General features: G+C 44.9%; 1 protein-coding gene and 1 long non-coding RNA gene across 2 annotated transcripts in view; both read right to left on the bottom strand.

The window, feature by feature from the left end:
• Window positions 1-7,789, bottom strand: part of prkx (protein kinase X-linked) — a 34,387-nt gene extending 26,598 nt beyond the window's left edge. Inside the window, exon 1 of the mRNA XM_026158238.2 lies at window positions 7,143-7,789. Within this exon, the coding sequence (XP_026014023.1) occupies window positions 7,143-7,290 (148 nt within the window). The 5' untranslated portion in view covers window positions 7,291-7,789. The remainder of the gene's footprint in view (window positions 1-7,142) is intronic.
• Window positions 7,790-15,900: 8,111 nt separating this feature from the next.
• LOC145424496 (uncharacterized) lies at window positions 15,901-16,380 on the bottom strand. Its single transcript, XR_013905584.1, has 2 exons — window positions 16,191-16,380; window positions 15,901-16,109 (listed from the first exon to the last, which is right to left on the bottom strand). It is a non-coding gene; the product is annotated as an uncharacterized LOC145424496 (long non-coding RNA).
• Between the last annotated feature and the right edge of the window lie 5,011 nt (window positions 16,381-21,391).

Below are 21,391 nucleotides of genomic sequence, written 5' to 3'. Positions count from 1 at the left end.
GCCTCGTGGGTGCCGTTAGGCCAATTGGGTGGGTTGGGGCGTCCAGGTGAGGGAACAACCGTTGTTGGGTGCAGCTTGTTTCAGACCCAGACCAGTTTGTCTCGTCCCTTTAGTGTGTGTGTGTGTGTGTGTGTGTGTGTGTGTGTGTGTGTGTGTGTGTGTGTGTGTGTGTGTGTGTGTGTGTGTGTGTGTCTGTTGTAACTGATTGGTATTGTGACACAGTGTGCAGATGAGCCCCAGTCTACTCCGTGTGGTGGGGGTAGTGGGTGCCCCAGACTCGGTGGTGTCCCGGGGAATTTTCAGGTCCCTGGAAACCTGTACCAAGTACCAAGGTGGCTGGTCTCTAGCGACTGGCCGTTGCCTCTGGTCCTCTGGGACTCTCGCCCTTTGGATGTGGACACCCCATCTGGGGCCTCCGTCCCTCTCCTGCTAGGATGGGCCTGCAGATGTCGCAGAGATGTGCTGCCTCAGGTCTTCGGTACTGTGGGGGCTACGAATGGCACGGTTGTCCTGGTTCATTATTTGCCTCTGGCTCCTGGGGGACATTACTGGGGCTTCCCATCCTCATTATGAAGCACATTTGTGACAAAGACGCAGTTATTATAACACTCGCTCACTTACTCCCAGTACAACTGTTGATTCAAGTATCTGCGTATTTTCCCATTTATGTGCTCTGGGAGTTGTACGTTTGTTTTTTCCTACAGGGGCAGCTGTTGGCGATACGGTGTGCATTTCCATTTGTATCCTTTTATTATTACTCTTTTCCCTGCCTGTCCTGCCTTACACGTCTCCATACGACACCACATTTAATGTAACAACTGAAATAACACAAATAGAAATGAATACATGAACAGATAAAAGATACAAGAGGAGCATGCAGAGATTCAAAATGTGCTTCACATCACAGTGCATTTAGATCCCAATTCTGATTGCAAAGCTACTGAAGCCAAAGAGAACTGAAGTGAGCTCCCATCAGCACAGTAAGGTTGCTGATGCTTAACTGAACCTTTTAAGTGCCACCCACAGAGAACTAAAGGGCTTTAAATACGTCTGATTACAAGCAGACTGTCAGCTACAGAGGAAGAGGAGCAAACGTTGCTGCGCTGACCCCAAACACCTACTGGTTCTGAATCATGACTATACAAGCAGCAGCTATTTGCTATTAGCTAAAGTAACACGAGAAAGTAGGTCATGAAACATGAAGCAGCAATCACAAAGTGTTTGACGAGTACTGTTCAGGGAGTGTACACGCACGCACGCACACGCACGCACGCACGCGCACGCACGCACGCGCACGCACGCACGCACACGCACGCACGCACACGCACGCACACTTCAGTTTCGTCTCTGTTCCTGTAAACTAGTTGTGCAAGTGTTTTCATGCCTTTTGCACTTACATGTGTGACTAGTATCCTTAATCTGATTGGACAACACCATTGTTGCTCGTGGGTCTTTCACGTCTCCTTATACTTGTTGCTATGAGAAACAACATTAAGAAAAACAGAATAATGTGATTCATTCAGACAGGGAAGAAAGGGCACGAGCAATCAGACCGAGTGCCGTCAGGTCACAGTGGAACTGTGAGAGTGGGCAGTAATGGCTGAGATCCCACAGGAGCAGGCAGCGTGTCCTCCTGTGGCCACATGAGGACAGTTTGTGCAGTCAGGTATTGGCCTGAGCCCAGAACTGTTCTCCTCCTAAAGACAAAGCACCAATTGGCATTTTATTCCTGCGGCGCTGATGGGCTGTGTGATATAACAGCTACTCTGAGTCACACGTGGAGCTGCTGCAGCTGCCTAATGAAATGCTGGCTGTCTCGTTCCTCAGCTTTACCTCCAATCAACCTTTGTCTCAGTCCTGTTGCTGTTGCCACAGCAACAAAGAAACAGCGGTGCACCGTCACAGTCAGGTGAACAAGTCGTATCTAGAAAAATGTCTTTTAAAATGAAAATGCTTCTGTAGGACTGTCAGTGTGTAAGAATGGTCCAAACGACCACACGCAGCCCACTCAGCTGCAACGCCCTATTACCAAAGATTATAACCGTCTGCATCAGCCCTGCTGCATGAGCTGGTTCAGGGAGACGGCGCACACCTCAGTCTTTGTAATGAGTCATTTGCAGAGGTCTAGTCAGAGAAGGGCAGTTTCTGTACTGGTCTGTAGTTGGGTTAGAGAGGATGGCTCTGCTTCTTATAATAGGACATGAATAGTGGGTGAATGAAACGCACAGCTGTGTACTCTTCAGTTGCCCTCCATGCAGACTGTGCCAAAACATTATGGTGGGAGGATTTAACAAAAGCCAGTCTGGAGAGCTTTAATGCTAGCAAGCCGTCAGTGCACTTAACTACATAATTAGCATGTTGTTAGACAAGCCTTTCCCCTCATCCAAGAACAGAACTGTTCTCACAGGCACTCGGTTATGTTACTAAGCACAGAGATGCTTTTCAGTGTTGTGATCAGACACCAAGCAGTGACACTGAAAGTGAAGGCCAGGTGACATCAGACAATAATGTACTTTGAATTGAAACTGATCCATAACTCTTCATCTACCTGTTTGCTTCTGAAGCTTAGACAAAACAACTGTACTGTATGCAACAGCACACATTCCCACTGCACCGCCAGTTACAATAAATAAATAAAAGCAGCATCAACAAATCCCCAAACTGTGAGTGACGGTCACAAAGGCCACCGCAGCATGTGACAGCAGCAGACTCACCTAATGGCACCAGAGAGCTGTCTTATGTTTTCAATGACAATTAAAGTGCACATATAAAGAGCTTTAGCTGGTCTGTTTTAGCCACCAAATCCCTCTCATCAGACAAAATGAGTTGGCAAATAGGATTTTTATGCCGTTGCTTCCAGAAACAGCGGATGAATGCGATCCCCTGCTGCACACCTGCCCAGCACTCATTAGGCTTTGGCTTGTGTGCAGCCTAATGCATATTACCAAAATGCTGCATGTTAGACTATTCATCATTTTGAAGGCTCCTTACATTGTTTCTTCATTCAAAAAGACAGCAGAGGTGACAGATGGGTGCAGTTTCCACCCTTTAGTAAACAGTGACTAACTCAAATCGTTCTGCCAGGGGAACTTTTTTCATTTGATCTTGATCCAACTATACAACAAGGAGAACTTTAAGACCCATAACAGACTGGGTGACTCACATATGTGGAGGACACTCACACACACAGGCAGCAGATGAGAAGTTCAACTTGAACCACACAGAGATACAAACATATCTTCAGTTCATACAGAGAGGAAATGCAACCAGAAGGAGGAGGAGGAGGAAAAATTCTATAAAATAAATCAGAGAGGATTTTAAAACAGGGCCCAGCAAGCCATCAGGGATCACAGCTGTAAAGATATTTATTATATAAGCTGTCATTTCCAGGTGCTTTTAATCTGACCATGACAGCTAATATTAGGCTTGTAGTTATTCATAAGACGTTTGGAGTGCTGTAGTAAATTAAGGGAACTGATCCAATGTCTGGAGTGCATAGCAGTCAATGACTCAGAAAGCTGGACTGGACATTGTGAGAATGAGCCAGGTGTGCAGGAGTGACAGACGGATCAGGGCTGGGTTGAAGTGACATCGGGGGGGCTCTGAGCCCCTTCTTCCTTGGACTGGCGATGGACAGATTCACAGACGAGGCAGATGAGAGTTTGCTTGGACTATGATGTTCTCAGACAACATTATTATATGCAGCGAAAGAGATGAGAGCCTGACAGGTGGAGGTATGCACTGGAGAGAAGAAGGATGAATGTCAGTAGAAGCAAAACAGAAAACATGCATGTGCATGAGAGGCAAACAGGTACAACAATAAAGACACAACAAGCTGTGAAATGCCACAAACATCCACAGCAGTGCACAGTGCAGAAGAGAGGTGGATCAGTGTGGAGAGGGTGGAGACGAGCGTCAGGGTGACAGCAGCAACAGGAAGGTATGGGTTTGATGCACGCTCAGTCCAGGAGCGCTGATCCTGTTCATCTGGACTTTTGTGACATCAGTATAAGACATCATGAAACTCGCTGAGCTTGAGTAAACTGGTCTTTAAGTGCAAACTCTATGACATGCTCCTTTCATCCCTACAGACAGTTACACATCCAGTTTACACAATTGTAAATTGGATATCTAACGGACTCGAGCTTTTCTGAATTCAAGTAACGTGTGGCACGTGCATTTGTTTGTCACACTGATTAAAAAATGCAGTGCTTAAGAGAGATCAGGGGGTTGGGAAGCGTATCTGTAACCGGAAGGTCGCCGGTTCGATCCCCGGGCTCTCCGTCCTGGTCGTTGTGTCCTTGGGCAAGACACTTCACCTACCGCCTACTGGTGTTGGCCAGAGGGGCCGATGGCGCGATATGGCAGCCTGGCTTCTGTCAGACTGCCCCAGGGCAGCTGTGGCTACAACTGTAGCTGCCTCCACCAGTGTGTGAGTGTGAGAGTGAATGAATAGTGGCATTGTAAAGCACTTTGGGTGCCTTGAAAAGCGCTATATAGATCCAATCCATTATTATTATTAAATCCAGCCCACGGCTGGCTGGGCTGTAAGTCCTCTGGGTAAGCGTCCGAAGGTTTCTGCCCGAGTTCTTGTGGCATCACGTACAGCAGGTGCCAACAGTGAGGTGTCCTCACGGCAGCCTGCTGCCTGAACATGTCCAACCTCTGCCTGGGCATGTTCATGGCAGCTTTCTGATCTCTACAGCCCAGATGACACATGGGTCAGGTGACATTATTGGCCTATCAGATATCAGCATCAGAATCAGAATCCTTCCAGAGGAAATTATGTTTAAAAAGAAGAAGAAGAAGATGAAGAATACTTTTCACTTCCATAACAATTCATAAATGGTGTCATCCCATAGTTTTATTCAATTGGATGCCATTTGTAGTCACTGAAATGCAAATCTGTTCAGTTCAAACTGCACCAAATCGAGTTGTTACTGAAAGATGTGACACCTTTATATTTATTGTTTACTGATAACCACGAGCCTTCATTCATTTATACTAGCTGACCTGAGCAAAGGGTAACCTCCACACAGTTATGATGAAGCACACTGACGCCCAATACTGACTGAAGTATTATTGGATGAGATACTTATTTGCAGTGTTTGCATATTAAAAGGATAAAACTATTATTTGTGTTTAAAAAGTGCGACATTTCTCTTTAAGTCCTGGACTGACGCGGAGGTGCAACCCTGGCAGGGATGGATGTGCCAGCAGTTACACAGAAACACCAGCAGCCTTCCTCACCAACTCAATTCAGTCAGCAAAGACAATATGGTGCCGAGCGATCATGGGGGGTGGAGCCTAGCACACTCCAGACAACCATTCACACCCATGGGCAGTTTAAAATCATCAATTAACCCAACCCCACCAAATGCATGTGTTTGGAGGACGCTGGATTACCCAGAGAGACGCCACGCAAACATGGGTAGAACACGCATGCAGAACAGGCCAGGTGGTGGATTCCAACTCAGGACCTCAGGACCCACCATGCACCCCCCCACTGGTGCGGGTCCTGATGCTGCTCAATGGATAATGTGTTAATAACAAATGGATGCCACATTTGATACAAATGTGGAAAAAAACTACAGTAAGCTAAATTCAAAGAGACTCCAAAAACCAAAGTGATAAACTGATGCAGCAGGATACTCCTTATGTGCCTGTATGGACGTCTGACAACATGGGGGACGCTCCTAATGAGACAAGGGACAGGGTCTCCTCGCAGATCTGGACCAGGGCATCGTTGAGGTGAATCTGGGCAGGTTAGGTGGACCAAAACATGCTGCTCTACTGGATTTAGGTCAGGCATAGTGTGCATGTACACCACACGGTGTGTGGGGGCACAGCTGAAAAACAGTGTTGTTATTGACACTGGTGCTTATATTGTTCTAATTTTTTTTTAAATGCCTCTTACTTTTTTGTACCATATCAAGTCTGAGCGCACCTAATAATCTGACCTATGGAACCCATATTATATGGATAAAGTCATCAGGAAGGCCAGCTCTGTGCTGGGATGCACCCTGGACCCAGTGCAGGTGGTGGGAGACAGAAGGACTCTGGCCAAAATAACATCTCTGATGGACAGAGTCTCCCAGCCCATGCATGTAGATGTTGCTGCAGAGCTGCTTCAGTGACAGACCGCTGCATCCTCGATGCATGAAGGAGCGTTTCTGCAGGTCCTTCCTCCCTGCAGCTGTCAGACTGTACAATCAGAACTGCTCCCAACAAACAGAGGTTTACATCAGCGCTGTAACTGCACCTTTCAGTATCCGGCTCTGTTTGCACACTACAGCCTGGGCTTGCCACTTATCTGTACTCTAATTTTAATAACTGTACAGTACTCTGCTTTGGTAACTATTGTCCATGATGTAAATATGTAAAAATGGTGTTTGTTCTGTTTGAATATGTGGTTTTTGCTGCTGATACAACCAATATGAGTATTTAAATGAAAAAAAAAAAAGGTAAGCTTAAAAGTTTGGTGGCGCGTACCCTGGGAGGGGTGACGGGCAGCAGCAGCAGCAGTAGTGAGCTTACACTACTGGGAAAAGTACAGATAAAGAAACGGTAGAAGATTCATTCAGACCAGAACCTTCAATTCCAACAGTTTCTATGGGAATGAATCAAAGTCAGGATTCGGTCTATCAGACCTGAGCACAGCACAGTCGATGACTCCAAACAGCCACACACTGGACACTGAATGAAAACGCAGAAGAGTGAACGTGTGAGTAAGAGTGACACACTGCACGCTCACAGTTCAGACCAACTGAGGGATCATTTTAATGAGGAAACAGAACAGATCCGATTGTTTCACAGCAGAGAACCTTTCAGTTGGCAACGACTGCCAATAACAGGAAATCACTGAACACTCCAGCAAAGCTTCTGCTTCTGTAACAACATGTTACGATCATAGAAACCAATCAGCACAGACTGTAAAACTCTCACCCTGCACACCATCAGCACCTGGTCCAGGTGTGACCAGCTCCAGCTTTATGTTTTTAAGGAAAAGATCTCAAATATGAAAACTCATCAATTTTAAAAAAGGTTTTCTGGCGTCAAACACCTCTGGGGAACACCCCGCCTAAGCCTAAGATAAGACACCCGAACAGTTACGGACAAATCAAATGTTGTGGTCAACTCACCGACTGTGGCGACAGTCTCCAGGTCATCAAGGCAATATGTGCGGTTATGTGGTGAGGCGTCCTCAGCTGAGCTGCTCGCGTTGCTTTTACTGTCTTTAAGGGCGTTTGTCTCACTGTTGACTCCGACCTTTGCTTTGGATGACGCCATCGCTGACTTTCGGAACTATTCTGGGACTATGTGGATCTATAAACATCCAGCCAGGGGCAAACTGAGCGAACACCACGCATTTCTGGAGACGGACTTCTTCGTCAACCTTGCACAGCACGTCGGATACCAGTGACTGGGGCTTGCCGCCCTGGATGATTGCAAAAAACCTCCTAAAGTTCACCTTAATAAGCTGAGTTAACTAACAGTCAATGGGGAAAATAACCGCAGATTGAAATGACACAAAGAAGCCGGTCACAGGTGCACTAGTCTGTAGCGTTAGCGGCTAACACAGTGTCCATGGAGAATGCAGCGCTGCACATCTGTTCAAGCATAATGAAAGCGGGCTTCATACGCCGCACAACGCAGTCCTGCATACACCACGGGCCTCTCCCGACATATCGTCAGTAATTCTCCCCATTATTATCGCAACTACAACAACAGACCTCACCCTGAATTTCTTCTTTCTGTCCACATCGACCAGGAAGAGATTCCGGTCGCTTTTCAAGTAATTTCCGGTTAGGACTTTCAGAAGAAAAGAAAACGAACCGGTTTACTGGATAAAACGAGAACGTGAGCGAGATCCGAGTTTTCCTTCATCATTGTCGTTTTACATCTGCACGTTAAAGAAGCGGTATATGTGCAAAGTCTGAAAAAATGCAAATATTTTCTATGTTATATTAGTCAACGTCTTGAACGTGCTGTCTTACTGGAAGTGACCTGGCACGGAAACTGGATGTTGACGAACAATCGGTTAACGAATAAAACGAATTAGTTCCGAGACGTTAACCAATCATGTGTGAGTCATGAGTCAGGGCGTGGTGATGAAGACAGGTACCGGACCCCGAGCTTTAACAAGCAGACAAAGCTATTAACAGTAAAAGAATATCATACATGTATGAAATTAACAAAGGACATCTTATTACTCTTCAGGTCCTGCATGCAATCAGCCTAAGAGATGCACTATACATTAACCTGTATAATTATTTGCTGTGAAACAGTGAGCCATCATAATTTCAAACCTACCAACTGCTGGAGCCTGCAGAAACATGTCTCAAGCAGCACCTGCCGTGCCGGCTTCTTAGTTATTACTAGAAATGAGGTAATGTTTTGGTAGCATTTGCATATGTGTGTGATCATTCTGTAAACACAATGGCATGAAAGGTTTTAGCTGAATTCTAATAAACGTTGTAGGCATGTAGAATAGAGTAATATAGATAGAGTACATTCATCCTTTACATTTTGCTCAAGTACACAAAGATCTTCAAGGTCAGCTTAATGACTTTTTGGTTAAAAATTGACAAAATGCGGTATAACTTAGAAACTCTGATTCTAACAAGGGTGATATTATTAGAAATAACCTGTCACATTTGAATTGGGACTTCTCCCTCAAGGTCAGGAAATTGATCTGAAGATCAAAATGATAGTAAATAGAACTACTTAACTCATTCACTGCCAGCCATTGGCAGTGAATGAGTTAAACCCATTGACTGAGTTAATATGTATCTTACTGCCAGTAAATGGTAAAATGGTAAATGGCCTGCATTTGTATAGTGCTTTACTCAGTCCCTAAGGACCGCAAAGCGCTTTACACTACATTCAGTCATTCACCCATTCACACACCTTTTCACACACTGGTGATGGCAGCTACATTGTAGCCACAGCCACCCTGGGGCGCACTGACAGAGGCGAGGCTGCCGGACACTGGCCCTCTGACCACCACCAGTAAGGGGCCTCCGGCCTTCTCTTTCTGGGATGGCTGCACAGTATTTGCTGAGATGTGTGGCCTTAGGTTTTCGGTACTCTTGGAGGCTGTGGATGGCCAAGATCTCCTGGATCCATCTCTGCCTGCCTCTGGTTTCTGGGGGGCGTTACTGCAGCTCCCCACCCTCATAATGAAGTTCATTACTCACTATGCCTCTTTCTCTCTCTCTCTCTCTCTCTCTCTCTCTTTCTCTCACACACACACACACTCTCTCTCACACACACACACACACACACACACACACACACACACACACACACACACACACACATACACACATACACTTACACACACTCTCACACACACACACACACACACACACACACACACTTACACACACTCTCACACACTGTCTCACACACACACACACACACACACACACACACACTCTCACACACACACACACACACACTTACACACACTCTCACACACTGTCTCTCACACACACACACACACACACACACACACACACACACACACTTACACACACTCTCACACACACACACACACACACACACACACACACACACACACACACACACTTACACACACTCTCACACACTGTCACACACACACACACACACACACACACACACACACACACACACACTTTGCTCCATCCTTTTATCATGTTCTCTACTCCCCCCCTTTATTTTCTCCTGCCTGTCAGCCTCCACATTACGACACATATAACGTAATATAAAAAATATATTTTTAAAAATGATCATTTTGAGAAATGTCGAAATTTCAAGATTACAGTTTTTTACAGACGCTAGGACACATTTCTCAATACTTAGGTCACTTTTGCAAAACTCTTCACACAATCCTCCTAACTGACCTTCAGCTTGGCAAAGCAGTTCATTTCACATTCAAAATGCACTACAACTACCAAAACACTTCATTCAGGTCTCAAATAAACTCATTCTTCCAGAACACTAGCAAAGGTTGACAGCCGACAAACACACTTTGTCACCCACAAAACAATGACCTAAAAAACACTAACAACATGTAGCATTACAGTGTTTTCCTGTGTAAAACAAGGACACATCTCTGTTTATAATTTCAATATATGTTACTGGAATGAATCAGACATCATGCAGAATTCATTAATATTTGTTTATGTATTTTTATCTTTTTGCACTAAGTAATCCCAAAATACAAGAATTTGTATACACACCATCCACTGATACACATACAATAGTAATGCTAATCTACTCGGTCTTCTCCATTTGGCCACAGGTTCTCATCCACATCACATCTTATGTCATCCAGGGCAACACACCTAGGAAAGAATCTTCTGGCTGCCAGAATTGAAGGAGTTGAAAAATTGAAGGAGTAACACCTGTGTAGATGTTCATCTACAATGAGAATCAGCTGTGGCTGGTTAAACTGCATTTTTAGATTTAAAATATGTTTCAATAAAATATTGCTGTTGCATTTTGCTGTCTTTTTAAGTTTTGCATTGTGTTATTGTTTTGGCCATAAGTTTAACAGTTTTGAAAACAGTATGTAAGCACATGCAAAATGTCCTGTACGTACAAAGATTTTTGGCAGTTGTTGTGTCTGAGTGAGAAGATAATTCATGAAATTTGAGAGATGTAGTCATTGAATGCATTTTGTGCCAAAACAATGATAACTGGTCCTCAGTTTAGCCCACATAGACTTCTGTTGTGCTCACTGTGTGAGGAGTTTTGCAAAAGTGACCTAAGTATTGAGAAATGTGTCCTAGCGTCTGTAAAAAACTGTAAGTACTACTTACAATAATTAAAAAAACAACGAAAAAAGTGAAATACTATTTCCATAAGAAAGTCAAAGTGTGGAGATTACAGTTGTTGTTGCAGGACAAACTGCCACGGCTGCTGCGTCTTGTGTAGATGAGTTAGTAAAACAAACTGATCGGCCATCTTATCGTGTTTTGTGATACATACATCCTGTTTATTGCACGAGAGTGTAACCATCCATGTCCTTGTCCATTACCAGGCATTTCATTTTGTACAAATTCAACCAACTCACCAAAGTCTATATGTTTTTTTCCTTGTGCCCAAGCTTCTGAACAAAGCTTCAGTTGGTCTTATCTTTCTTATTATCCCACTGTGTTCATGTGCTAAAAGATCCACTCCATCCATTCTCCTCCTCTTATCCAATTCAGGGTCTCAGGGGGCTGGAGCCTGTCCCAGCTGTCTTAGGGCAAGAGGCAGGGTATACCATGGACAGGTCACCAGCCTGTCGCAGAGCTAACACACTGAGATTCATGCTCACACTTATGGGCAATTTAACCTAACCCCACTAACTGTGCTTCTTTGGATACCATACCATACCATATTGGATGGTATGGTATCCGGTATCCTTACCGGATTGTGGGAGGAAACCAGATTCCCCGGAGAGAAGACCATGCAAACACAAGGAGAACATGCAAACTCCACACAGAAAATCCCTGGCTTGATGGTGGAATTGAACTCAGGCCCTTCTTGTGAGACAACAGTGCAAACCACTGCACCACTGTGCTGCCCAAGTAAATAACTTACTTGTAACTAAACTGACACTTCCAGTGTCAGTTTAACACTAAGATGATGAGATGGTGAAACTGTACTTCAATGTGGATTAAATTGATTTTTTCCCTCCAATTGCTAATACCCCAAAAATACAACAAAAAACAAAATAACCCAGATGTTAATGCTCTGTAATAACAAGTTCTCAAACGTGTTGAAATGTTTTCATAAGGCGCCAATGCTAAATTGGCATCATACTGGCTAATGTGGTTCCTCCAGTTAACTCACGTGCACACATCCATTAATTAAGCCCCAGCAGGTAAGATTAGTATTGAACACATCACCACATTCGCTAAGTAAATATTTTTGTAAAGGTGTTGGCATGAACTTTTCACCAGATGCCAGTAATAACCAATCAAATCCACACGTACAAAGAAATCCAACCATAGATGTCCACAATGAAGTTATGTGTAAAAATGAAAATACGACACAGGAAAAAGATTATTGCACACACTTAGTGAGATTCATTTAATACTTTGTACCAAAGCCTTTTTTGGTGATGACAGCTTCAAGGCGCCTCCTGTATGGAGAAGCTAGTCCCATTGCTCAGGCGTGACTTTGGCCACACAATCAGTCTTCTACTCCCAAAGGTTCAGTGAACTCTGAGCTTTAGATCTTTCCAGAGCCGTTGAATGGGAGAGTTGCGGCATCTCCATTCACTCCAATAGGTCATTTTCCCCCTCCAGCAGTGGCGGAGCATGGTACAAAAGATGATTGGCCGCTGGAAAAAGAAAAAGTGGGGACATCTTTTTTTTTTCTCCAGAATTCTGAGGAAATAACAGTCAATTATTTGATTGATCAAATCTGTAGCATGGAGCCTCACAATAGTTCCAAAGGTTATCAACATATACTAGCCACACTATAAAGATACAGCAGCACAGAAGTTTGAGGTGTATTTTAAAAGAAAAGGAAGGAGAAAAATCTCAGTACAACTGCCCTCTAAGCACTTGTGGAACCACAACTCTGACTCTGACTTACTCAAGGGCTCAAGGGCTTGGATTCAGGTCAGGTGACTGGCTGGGCCATTCTAGAGGCTTTATTTTTTTCTCTGAAACCAATTGAGAGTTTCCTTGGCAGTGTGCTTGGAATCGTTGTCTTCCTGAAACGTTCACGTTCATTTCATGGTCCTGGTAGATGGCAGCATATTTTTAGCAAGAATGTCTTGGTACATTTTTCCATTTATCCCTGCTATAGTTATATGAAGTGTGCCAGTGCCATATTCTGAAAAACAGCCCCACACTATGATGATCCAAACTTCACCGTTGTTGGTGTTTTGGGGGTGATGTGCAGTGCCTTTAGGACCCCCAAACATGACGTTTGTTATGTTATCCACAGTTCTGCAGCACTATATACATATGGACAGTATTAACTAGGGGTGCAACGATACTCGTATCGATATTGAACCGTTCGATACAGTGCTTTCGGTTCGGTACACATACGTATCGAACAATACAGAATTTTTAATTTATGTTATCAACTTTCCTTCTGACGATGCTGTCTGTGTTGAGCGCTCAGTGGATCTGCGCTCGACAGTGCAGCCTAGGCGGAGTAGTCGAACGCAGATTCACTGAGCGCAGGGCGAGCTAGCCAGACAGAAGCTAAGCTCTGGTTGCAACATGGCAAATTGAACCTCCCCCACCCTCATTCAGATCTGGCGTTTGGAACTATTTTGGTCTTCATGTGACTTATGACCCTGAAGGTAAACGTGTCATGGACTAAAGTAAAACAGTATGTCGGATGTGCCACGCAATGCTCAGTTACATGGGTGGGAACTAGTGCGTTAGCGCAGTTATCTCGTTAACGTGTTGACCTTGTCCAGCCCCATTCGTCTTCCTGCCAACCACATCCGGCCTGTCAGATTTTCTCTTTCCAAACCTCAACTTTTGCCAGCAAAAGCTCAGCTATATTCAAACTTCAGAATCAGAGAGACTTTATTAATCCCAGAGGGAAATTGAGATGTCACAGGAGCATAGATCAGTAGATCAGCATAGACCAGGGGTGTCGAACCCCAAGCCTTGAAGGCCGGTGTCCTGCAGGTTTTAGATCTCACCCTGGGTCAACACACCTGAATCACACGATTAGTTCATTACCAAGGAACGTCCACACGTACACGGGTATTTTTGAAAACGCAGATTTTTCTATGCGTTTGCACCTTTCATCCACACGTAAACTGTGTTTTCAATCACTGAAAATGGAGATTTTTAAAAACTCCTGATTTTCGAAAACTCAATTTTTGCGTTTACGTGCGGACGAGGAAAACGCCGTTTGTCATGGAACGTCAAAGGTGTGCGCCTTTTTTGGCGTGACGCTGTGCGCTATGTTATTGTTTACATGAGATGAATTTATAGAGACAAAATACTGTTACTGTTAATCTGACTATCTGCAGTTTTTACACACATATACATGCGCAGTTACTGTCCCTCCGTTTAGAAAGACAGAGGCGTCTGAGTGAACTTCGGACGTGGCTTATAGGCAAAGGTTAAAATATCAATACCGCAGTCTAAATATCAGGAGAGCAAATCAATATGCTTTCAGATGTGTGGCTACATGTTGGTGACCTTTCAACACAGTCGCTGTCACAACACAAATCCCAACGTCGCTTTGAATAAATTTAGTTTTTAAAAAAAAGTACATTTATGTGTGCTGTATGCATTTTGTTTATTCCTAGTTGTGAGTCTACACCAACCAAAATACTGTCTTTAGTTATTAACATTTGAAATGTTGAAGGCACCTGAAAAGTAACACAAAATTATCTGCCTTTTCAGGAAAACAAAAACTTTTCGGTTTTGTGAGGGTACAAAACCCTGTTTAGTCTTTCCCTCCCAGGCTTCTAGACTTCTGATTGGCCAACATTTCGTTTTTAGCATTTACATGTGGATGGAAATATTTTTTCAAAACTGCACGTGTGCACATGTGCAAAAACAAAAACGGAAAATCTCCGTTTTCAAAAATACCCGTGTACGTGTGGACGTAGCCTCTGGACACCAGCCCTTGAGGACTGGAGTTCGACACCCCTGATCTAGAGCATCAGTGACCACTGAAGGTTTTGGTGGAGATGAATATAATCCAAGGCTCTTCACAGTCACCAGATGTCACACCAGCTGAACAACTATGGGATATTTTGGACTCCTGTGTTATGCTTGCTTTTTGCTTGAGCAGGAATAGGGTGAAGTCAATCTGCAGTGTGAAAAATGTGTGCTGCGATCAGTACAACCTTTGCTTGTGCTCTTGTTTGTTCATCGGCTAACTCTGGAGAAGAGCAATGTTTTTACTTAAAAAGAGCTGAATAAAAACTTTAAAACAATAAGAAGTGTCCACCCACCCTGCTTTTCCTATTCTCAGTGAATGTATGGCTACATTGTAACCTTGGTTCTCTGAGTGAGAGACTCTCTCTTTGCTCCATGATATATTCCACATGTACAGGTATGATCCCCTTTTGTCAGGGTGTGCGGATACTTCTTTAAAACACTACCGCTTGCCCCGTCACACCCCGTGCATCTATAAAACATGAAGGTCGAACCAGGGAGTGGAGGGGCTATCAATCTGCAAGACACAAGACTGGCCCCAGAGGGTCCCGTAAGATGTAGAGAACACTGCAACTGAACACGCCACTATGATGCTAGGCTAACTGTGGACACATAGCAGGCAACCGCTAAAGAGCACTCAGCACCTGCTCCCTGAAGGAGGGTCTGGCTGCCCCATTCTGATGGCAGAACCTGGCAAATGTGGACTCAGCCATCCGGTTGTCTAAAGAGGGAACCACCTCTTCATAAGGCCCATGAGGTGGCCATCCCTCAGGTCGAGTGGGCCCATACTCTGGAAGGGAGGGGGACACCGGAGTAGGCGTATGCCTGGTAAAATGTCTCCACAACGAAACAGGATAGTCTGGACTTAGACAGGGGTCTGCCCAGGATCGCAGGGTGAAAACTGACAAATACCTGGTCTGTTTGCCTAAAAAGGCTGAGTATGCCTCACATACTCTGCCATGGCCCAGACACCAACCTGGTGCTGAGCTGCCTCCTGGTCCAAGCCCCTAGTGGGAGGTGTATTCAAACAGGACCTTTGGCAGGAATGCAGGGTTGGCTAGAGCATGGAGCTCGCTAATCCTCCTGGTGGATGTTATGACTACCAAAAAGGCAGCTTTGAGAGACAGCCATTTCACATCAGCTTCCCCGAACAGGTCAAAGGAGGATGCTGAAGGTAACGGACACACACTGACACACGGTACCCAACTGTTAGGGCCGAGAGGGCCAGGCTGTGGGTGTGGACTCAAATGCAGACACAGAGGGATGCATAACGGGCGTGAACACAGTGCTTTATTTACAGTGCCTAGTTAACTTACAAAGCAGGAAACTATGAATGCTATGAACTGTGGAAGCTATGAACTGAGAACTGTGAGGCCAAACTATGAACATGAAACTCTGAGTGCTATGACTAGGTGCAAGATTTCATGGATGGATCCTGGGAATGGAAAAAGGGGCAGCGGCTTGGATGGAGGTACGCAGTCACTATAATGAGAGGAGACAAGTAGTCAGTGGCAGTCTAGGGAATCACAGCTGAAGGATTAGACTATGGTGGTTAGGGCTTACGCGTTGCAGGTTAAAGTGTCATGTGAGGAGGGGGTGTCCAAGGGGTTCCGGGTGAGGAGTGTCCAGAGAGGATCCAGAATATACTTGGAGTGAGGGACTTGGCAGGGAGGCAGGCAGGTGGAGTCCAATGATGGAAAGGAAGCAACCAGATGACAGAACCAGCGTCCAGGCGGAGACTGCCAGGTGGGTCCTATGACAAAGAAAACACGGTGAGGAGAAAAGCAGTAGTTAAGGGCTCTCACAAGGGCTTGGTGGCCTAGCACTAACGTGAGTTAGCAGAAGATCTGGCAGAGGTCTGTTGTGAATGCTGGTCTTATATGCTGGTGACTTGATTGGAACCAGGTGTGGAAGCTGATTGGAGTCTCTGCCTGAAGGTGGAGCCCAGTGGAGTGGAAAAACCCTGCACTCACCCGGACCATGACACCCAACAGTACATGTCGATCAAACCAACATTGATTTCACATCTGCACAGCTGTTATAGATAAGCTGTGTGGTGTAACCGGGCAAGTGTCTTAAAGAAGTATCCACACGCCCTGACAAAGGGGGATCATTCCCTGTGGAACATGTAACCGAGTGGAGAGAGAGTCTCTATGTGATAGAGAACTCCATTGTTCCATCTTTCCTTATTCCAGCCACTTGTCAACCAAGCAGCATTTGACCAACACATACGTCTAGTGACATGCAGCTGGAATTTTAGAAGACTGCATGGGAGCACTTTTGCGGTGGGTAAACACTCCGATCCCTTTGCTGATAGGATGTAAACACATATGGAGACAGACACATTTGCAGGACTATAAAAGCATGGTTTGGACAACACTCTCTGCCAGCATCATCAAAACAAACAAAACATGTTTCATTCTATCAGAGGCCGTGTAGAAACTTAAAGAGTTAATACTAATGTGATGCTGATGTTGCTTTAGCAACAAAAAACCTAACCAAGATGCCACATCCAATTTTTCAATTGAATAGTGTATTTTTCAGGTTCTACAACCCTGGGCTAAACCTATGACATGACAGCCAAAACCATTTCAATATATTTTATTGAAAGTGAAATGGTAAGAAAATTCTGGAACAGTTCCAATCCAACTTTATTTAAAAACAACAAAGCTGACCAAAGTGCTATGGTTCACAGTTGTGAGTTATTCAATATTAATTCCACATTAACATCTTGAACCCAAACCTAGACTGTGCAAGCAGTGATAAGAAACCTTGGGTGTGTGGGGCTTGCACATGTGGTACACACACACACACACACACACACACACACACACACACACACACACACACACACACACACACACACACACACACACACACACACACACACTCTTATGAGCCAGGTGTGTGTCAAATTTGCCTGTAACAGCCTGCACAAAAATGTAACATTTTATTGTGTTTTTCCTGCTGTCAAATGACAAAACAGGCCAATTTTTACCCGATCAGTATGTAAGAGTTAACGCTGTGCATAGACATTAGCTGATTCTAATCTAATATTATCCTTCAACAAAATCCATTAAATAATCATAGTAAATATGCAGGAAGGCTTATTTGTCAGGAGGCAAACAGGAACCTTGAGACACGAGCACCTCTGACATAGTCTTAAAATACTCTATTGAGAGACAGCTGCCAGCAAGCTTCAGTTTAACTCCTACAGTCTGAGCTGGCAGAGAACTTCAGTGCTGGCTGGACGTTGTCACTACATGAAAGTTAATCATTTAAATGTAGCTTGAGGTGTAACGGCTGTGCTTGCTTTGAACTTCTGCCTATTATACAAATATAACATTTCACACTGACATAACTCTTCTCCAGTGGGGCACTAGCTCCATTAGATTAATCAGGACAACTCTGCATATCAGAGCTATTGGAAAAGCATAGAATGAAACAAGAGCACATAAATTTTAATCAAACATAATCCATATTTCCTGATTTGCACATTTAGTTATTTCCTCGTTTGAAAGCTTTCTGACCACATTAGCAATGCAAAGCAGGGCAACAGCTATTAGGATTCAGCCTCCTTTTTTCCTTCTTTTATTCCAGACTGTGTGCGGCATGATCAGAATGAAGACATTTGATTAGATAAAGGATGGGAAACTATCTGGGAATCCACTGACTTTGCCACTATTTCACAGCTCCACTGAAGTTATGTGCAGATTAGAGGACTGCTTTAGAGCAGAGTGGTTCTTATATAGTGCTTTTCTACTCAGTGTTTTATCGAACATACCTCCGCTACCCATTCAAATCCTTTTATAGTAGCACCTTTTTTATGCTTGGGTGGTTGTAGGTCCGGAGCTAGCGCAGGTCACCAGCTAATCGAAGACTTGGTGGTTTGAGCCCCATCTGCTCCAGGCTGCATGCCAAATATCCTTATGCAAGATGCTAACCCCAAGTTTTGTTTTTGGCTCTAACCCTTGTCTCAGTGCAGACCATGGACTTGCCTACAACCGCTCTGCCCATTTTCAGACTCCATTGCATTTCAGGGTTTTTCTCTGCATTCAAAGAAACTTGTAAATAAACTTGTGTAAACTTTTCCTCAGTGTTCTGTAAAAGTGTTCAGTGTTCATAAAACCCACACACAACTATGTCCTAGAGGCCTGCTTGTGCAAACAACTTATGGTGTCTATTGTGATCTTCTGTGCTATGCTTTCTTTGAGGGCGTGTGATGAGTTGGAAATTAGAATGTGCAGTTGTTTCAAGTTTGTGTTACAGACCAGCGCAATTTACAGTATAGAATTAAAAGGAAAAATCTAGTTCAGTGATACAGACAGGAAGTTGCTCTGACAAGGAGATACAGAGGGACTTTAACCCTAAGGTGATGGTGAGGGCTGAAATTGAAGGGAACAGCAGAAATACTGCACGGTATCGAATTGCAATAGCCTACGACGGATAGTGAGCTGAGAAGATCATTGGAGCCTCTCTTCCCTCCATCACAGACACCTATCGTACCCGCAAAGCCACCAGCATCGTGGAGGACCCCACACACCCCTCACACACACTCTTCACCTGCTGCCATCTGGAAAGACGCACCAGAGCATCCGGGCCCTCACTGCCAGACTACAGAACAGCTTCTTCCCCCAGCTGTCAGACTCCTGAACACTCAGTGACTGGACCTTCATACATGTCACTGCCTCAAGCACTTATCTGCACACAATAGCACACACACACACACACACACACACACACACACACACACACACACACACACACACACACACACACACACACACACACTCACTTTTTGCACAATGCTCAGTCTTTTGCCACCCCACTGTTGTGTCTGTATCATTCTGTTCTGTCTTTGTGTTGCACTGTTTTTGTTTTTAGGGTTTTTTGTGCAATTTTTGCACACTTGCGTTTCATGCAGTCCTGTGTTGATTGTCTGTTATACGTAGCACCATGGTCTTGGAGGAGCGTTGTTCACTGTGTACTGTACCACTGCACATGGTTGAAATGACAATAAAGCCACTTGACTTGTTAAAAACTTTAGTTAGTGAATTCAGGCCTCTGCAAAACTCACACCGGATGAGTCACATTCAAATTAAAACGAATGGCCTTAAACCTTTATCAGCCAGGAGTAACGTGATAGTGACCCATCTCTGAACACGCTGGAAAGAGCTTTGAGCACACATGCAGGTGCCTATGTCATTACACAGTGCAAGAACGAGATCGAACACGCATGCACGCACGCACACACACTGCACAGAGTTTAAGGGCCCCAACAAAACAAAAACAGTCCAGGTCAGGATGTGGGAAAGACCACCAGGCCAGGCTAAGAGGCAGAGGTTGGTGCAAGAAACACTGTTCAGGTTGTCTGCCAGGAAGTGAAGTGGCCCTACAGGGGGCCGACCATGATGGCAAGGCTGACAGTGGAGTCAAAAGAAGGAGGGAGAATCTTCGGTCCACAGTGCAGTGAGGTGGACCTTACATAACATCAGCAGTGATGTTGCAGCTGGAGAGCTAGGTGATTACTAGATGTCGCTCAGGCTAAGGCAATCCCAGATCCTGTTCCAGCGTGAAAGATGGCAGCTGGTCTGAGGTGAGAGGCTCCTGGCTCACCGTCCCTGGTTAGGAACAAAGCTGATGAGTTTGCTGGTCCGGTGAGGGTGGCCAGTGAAAGGCAACCCAACCTTATCAGGCCTCAGCGCTCTGCAACTTGAACCTTCAACTCTTTAATAAATTTACAAAACGTATACTTTGAGTTTGCTACTCTTTTGGAAAATGAACATGACAGAATCACAAGCTTGCAAGGAGATTGTAAGCACATTATGGAGCCACCAGAAAGGCGAAAAATGTCAGTAGTTAGGGAGCATTTTCACATATCTTCCTAAATCAATCTCAGAGTGGATGCTTATATATACATTTTAATTATATAGGACCTCATATCAACTGTAAGTAGCCTTGCAGGGCTGCTGTACATCAAATGACCAGCATGTCAGCGCTTCGTGTGAGCTACTTTTTGGCAAAGCAACAAGATTCAACACATTCACAGGGGCCTCATCATACCATCACTATGAAGCAGGAAATGGACTCAAAGGCAAACCTTTATCTGGGTGGCAGCAGCAAGTTCAGAGAAGATTAAACCTGCGGTGTAATAAATCCAAGCCAGGGAGACACAATGGGAGACAAACATGAGACAGCACAGCACTAAGGACAACTGAGGGTTTAAAAACACCCACATGACGTCATCAGAGAAAGAGAAGACGGGAAAAAGAGACACAGGTTAATAGAGTCTAGTTAATGAGATAAGGGGAAGCACATGCAGACGGAGATCCTCCCCAGGGCATCTCCAGAGGCTGAGCGTACGGCTTCTTAGTCCGAGCCGGAGGTCGGTGCACCAGGGGTCAGCGAACTGTCCACACTTGCCATGCCTGTGCCACCTGAACCTGCTTTGTCTGACCCTGCACGTCCAGCACGGCCTGCACGTCATGGATCGTTTGCTGTGCTACGTCATTGTCCTCCAGAGCTGCTACGGTGCAGGCCACCTGAGCCGCAACGCCGCTGCCACCAGACCTGTTTCAGGCCACTTGAACTGTTTCTGCAGCATTGCTGCCCGCCGGGTCGGTCACCAGAACAGTTTTTCCGCCACCGCTGAAACCGCAGTGGGCCTGTGGAACTGCTATATGGCCATCGGGGGAGTCGCGGTGGAACCTATGGACTTTTTGAACTCTTGGACTGGAGGTCTTTGTTTGTTTGGGGAGTGGTTT

The sequence above is a fragment of the Astatotilapia calliptera genome, chromosome 23 (assembly GCF_964374335.1).
Source record: "Astatotilapia calliptera chromosome 23, fAstCal68.1, whole genome shotgun sequence".
Classification (NCBI taxonomy): domain Eukaryota; kingdom Metazoa; phylum Chordata; class Actinopteri; order Cichliformes; family Cichlidae; genus Astatotilapia; species Astatotilapia calliptera.
This window is presented reverse-complemented; position numbering and strand designations above follow the sequence as displayed.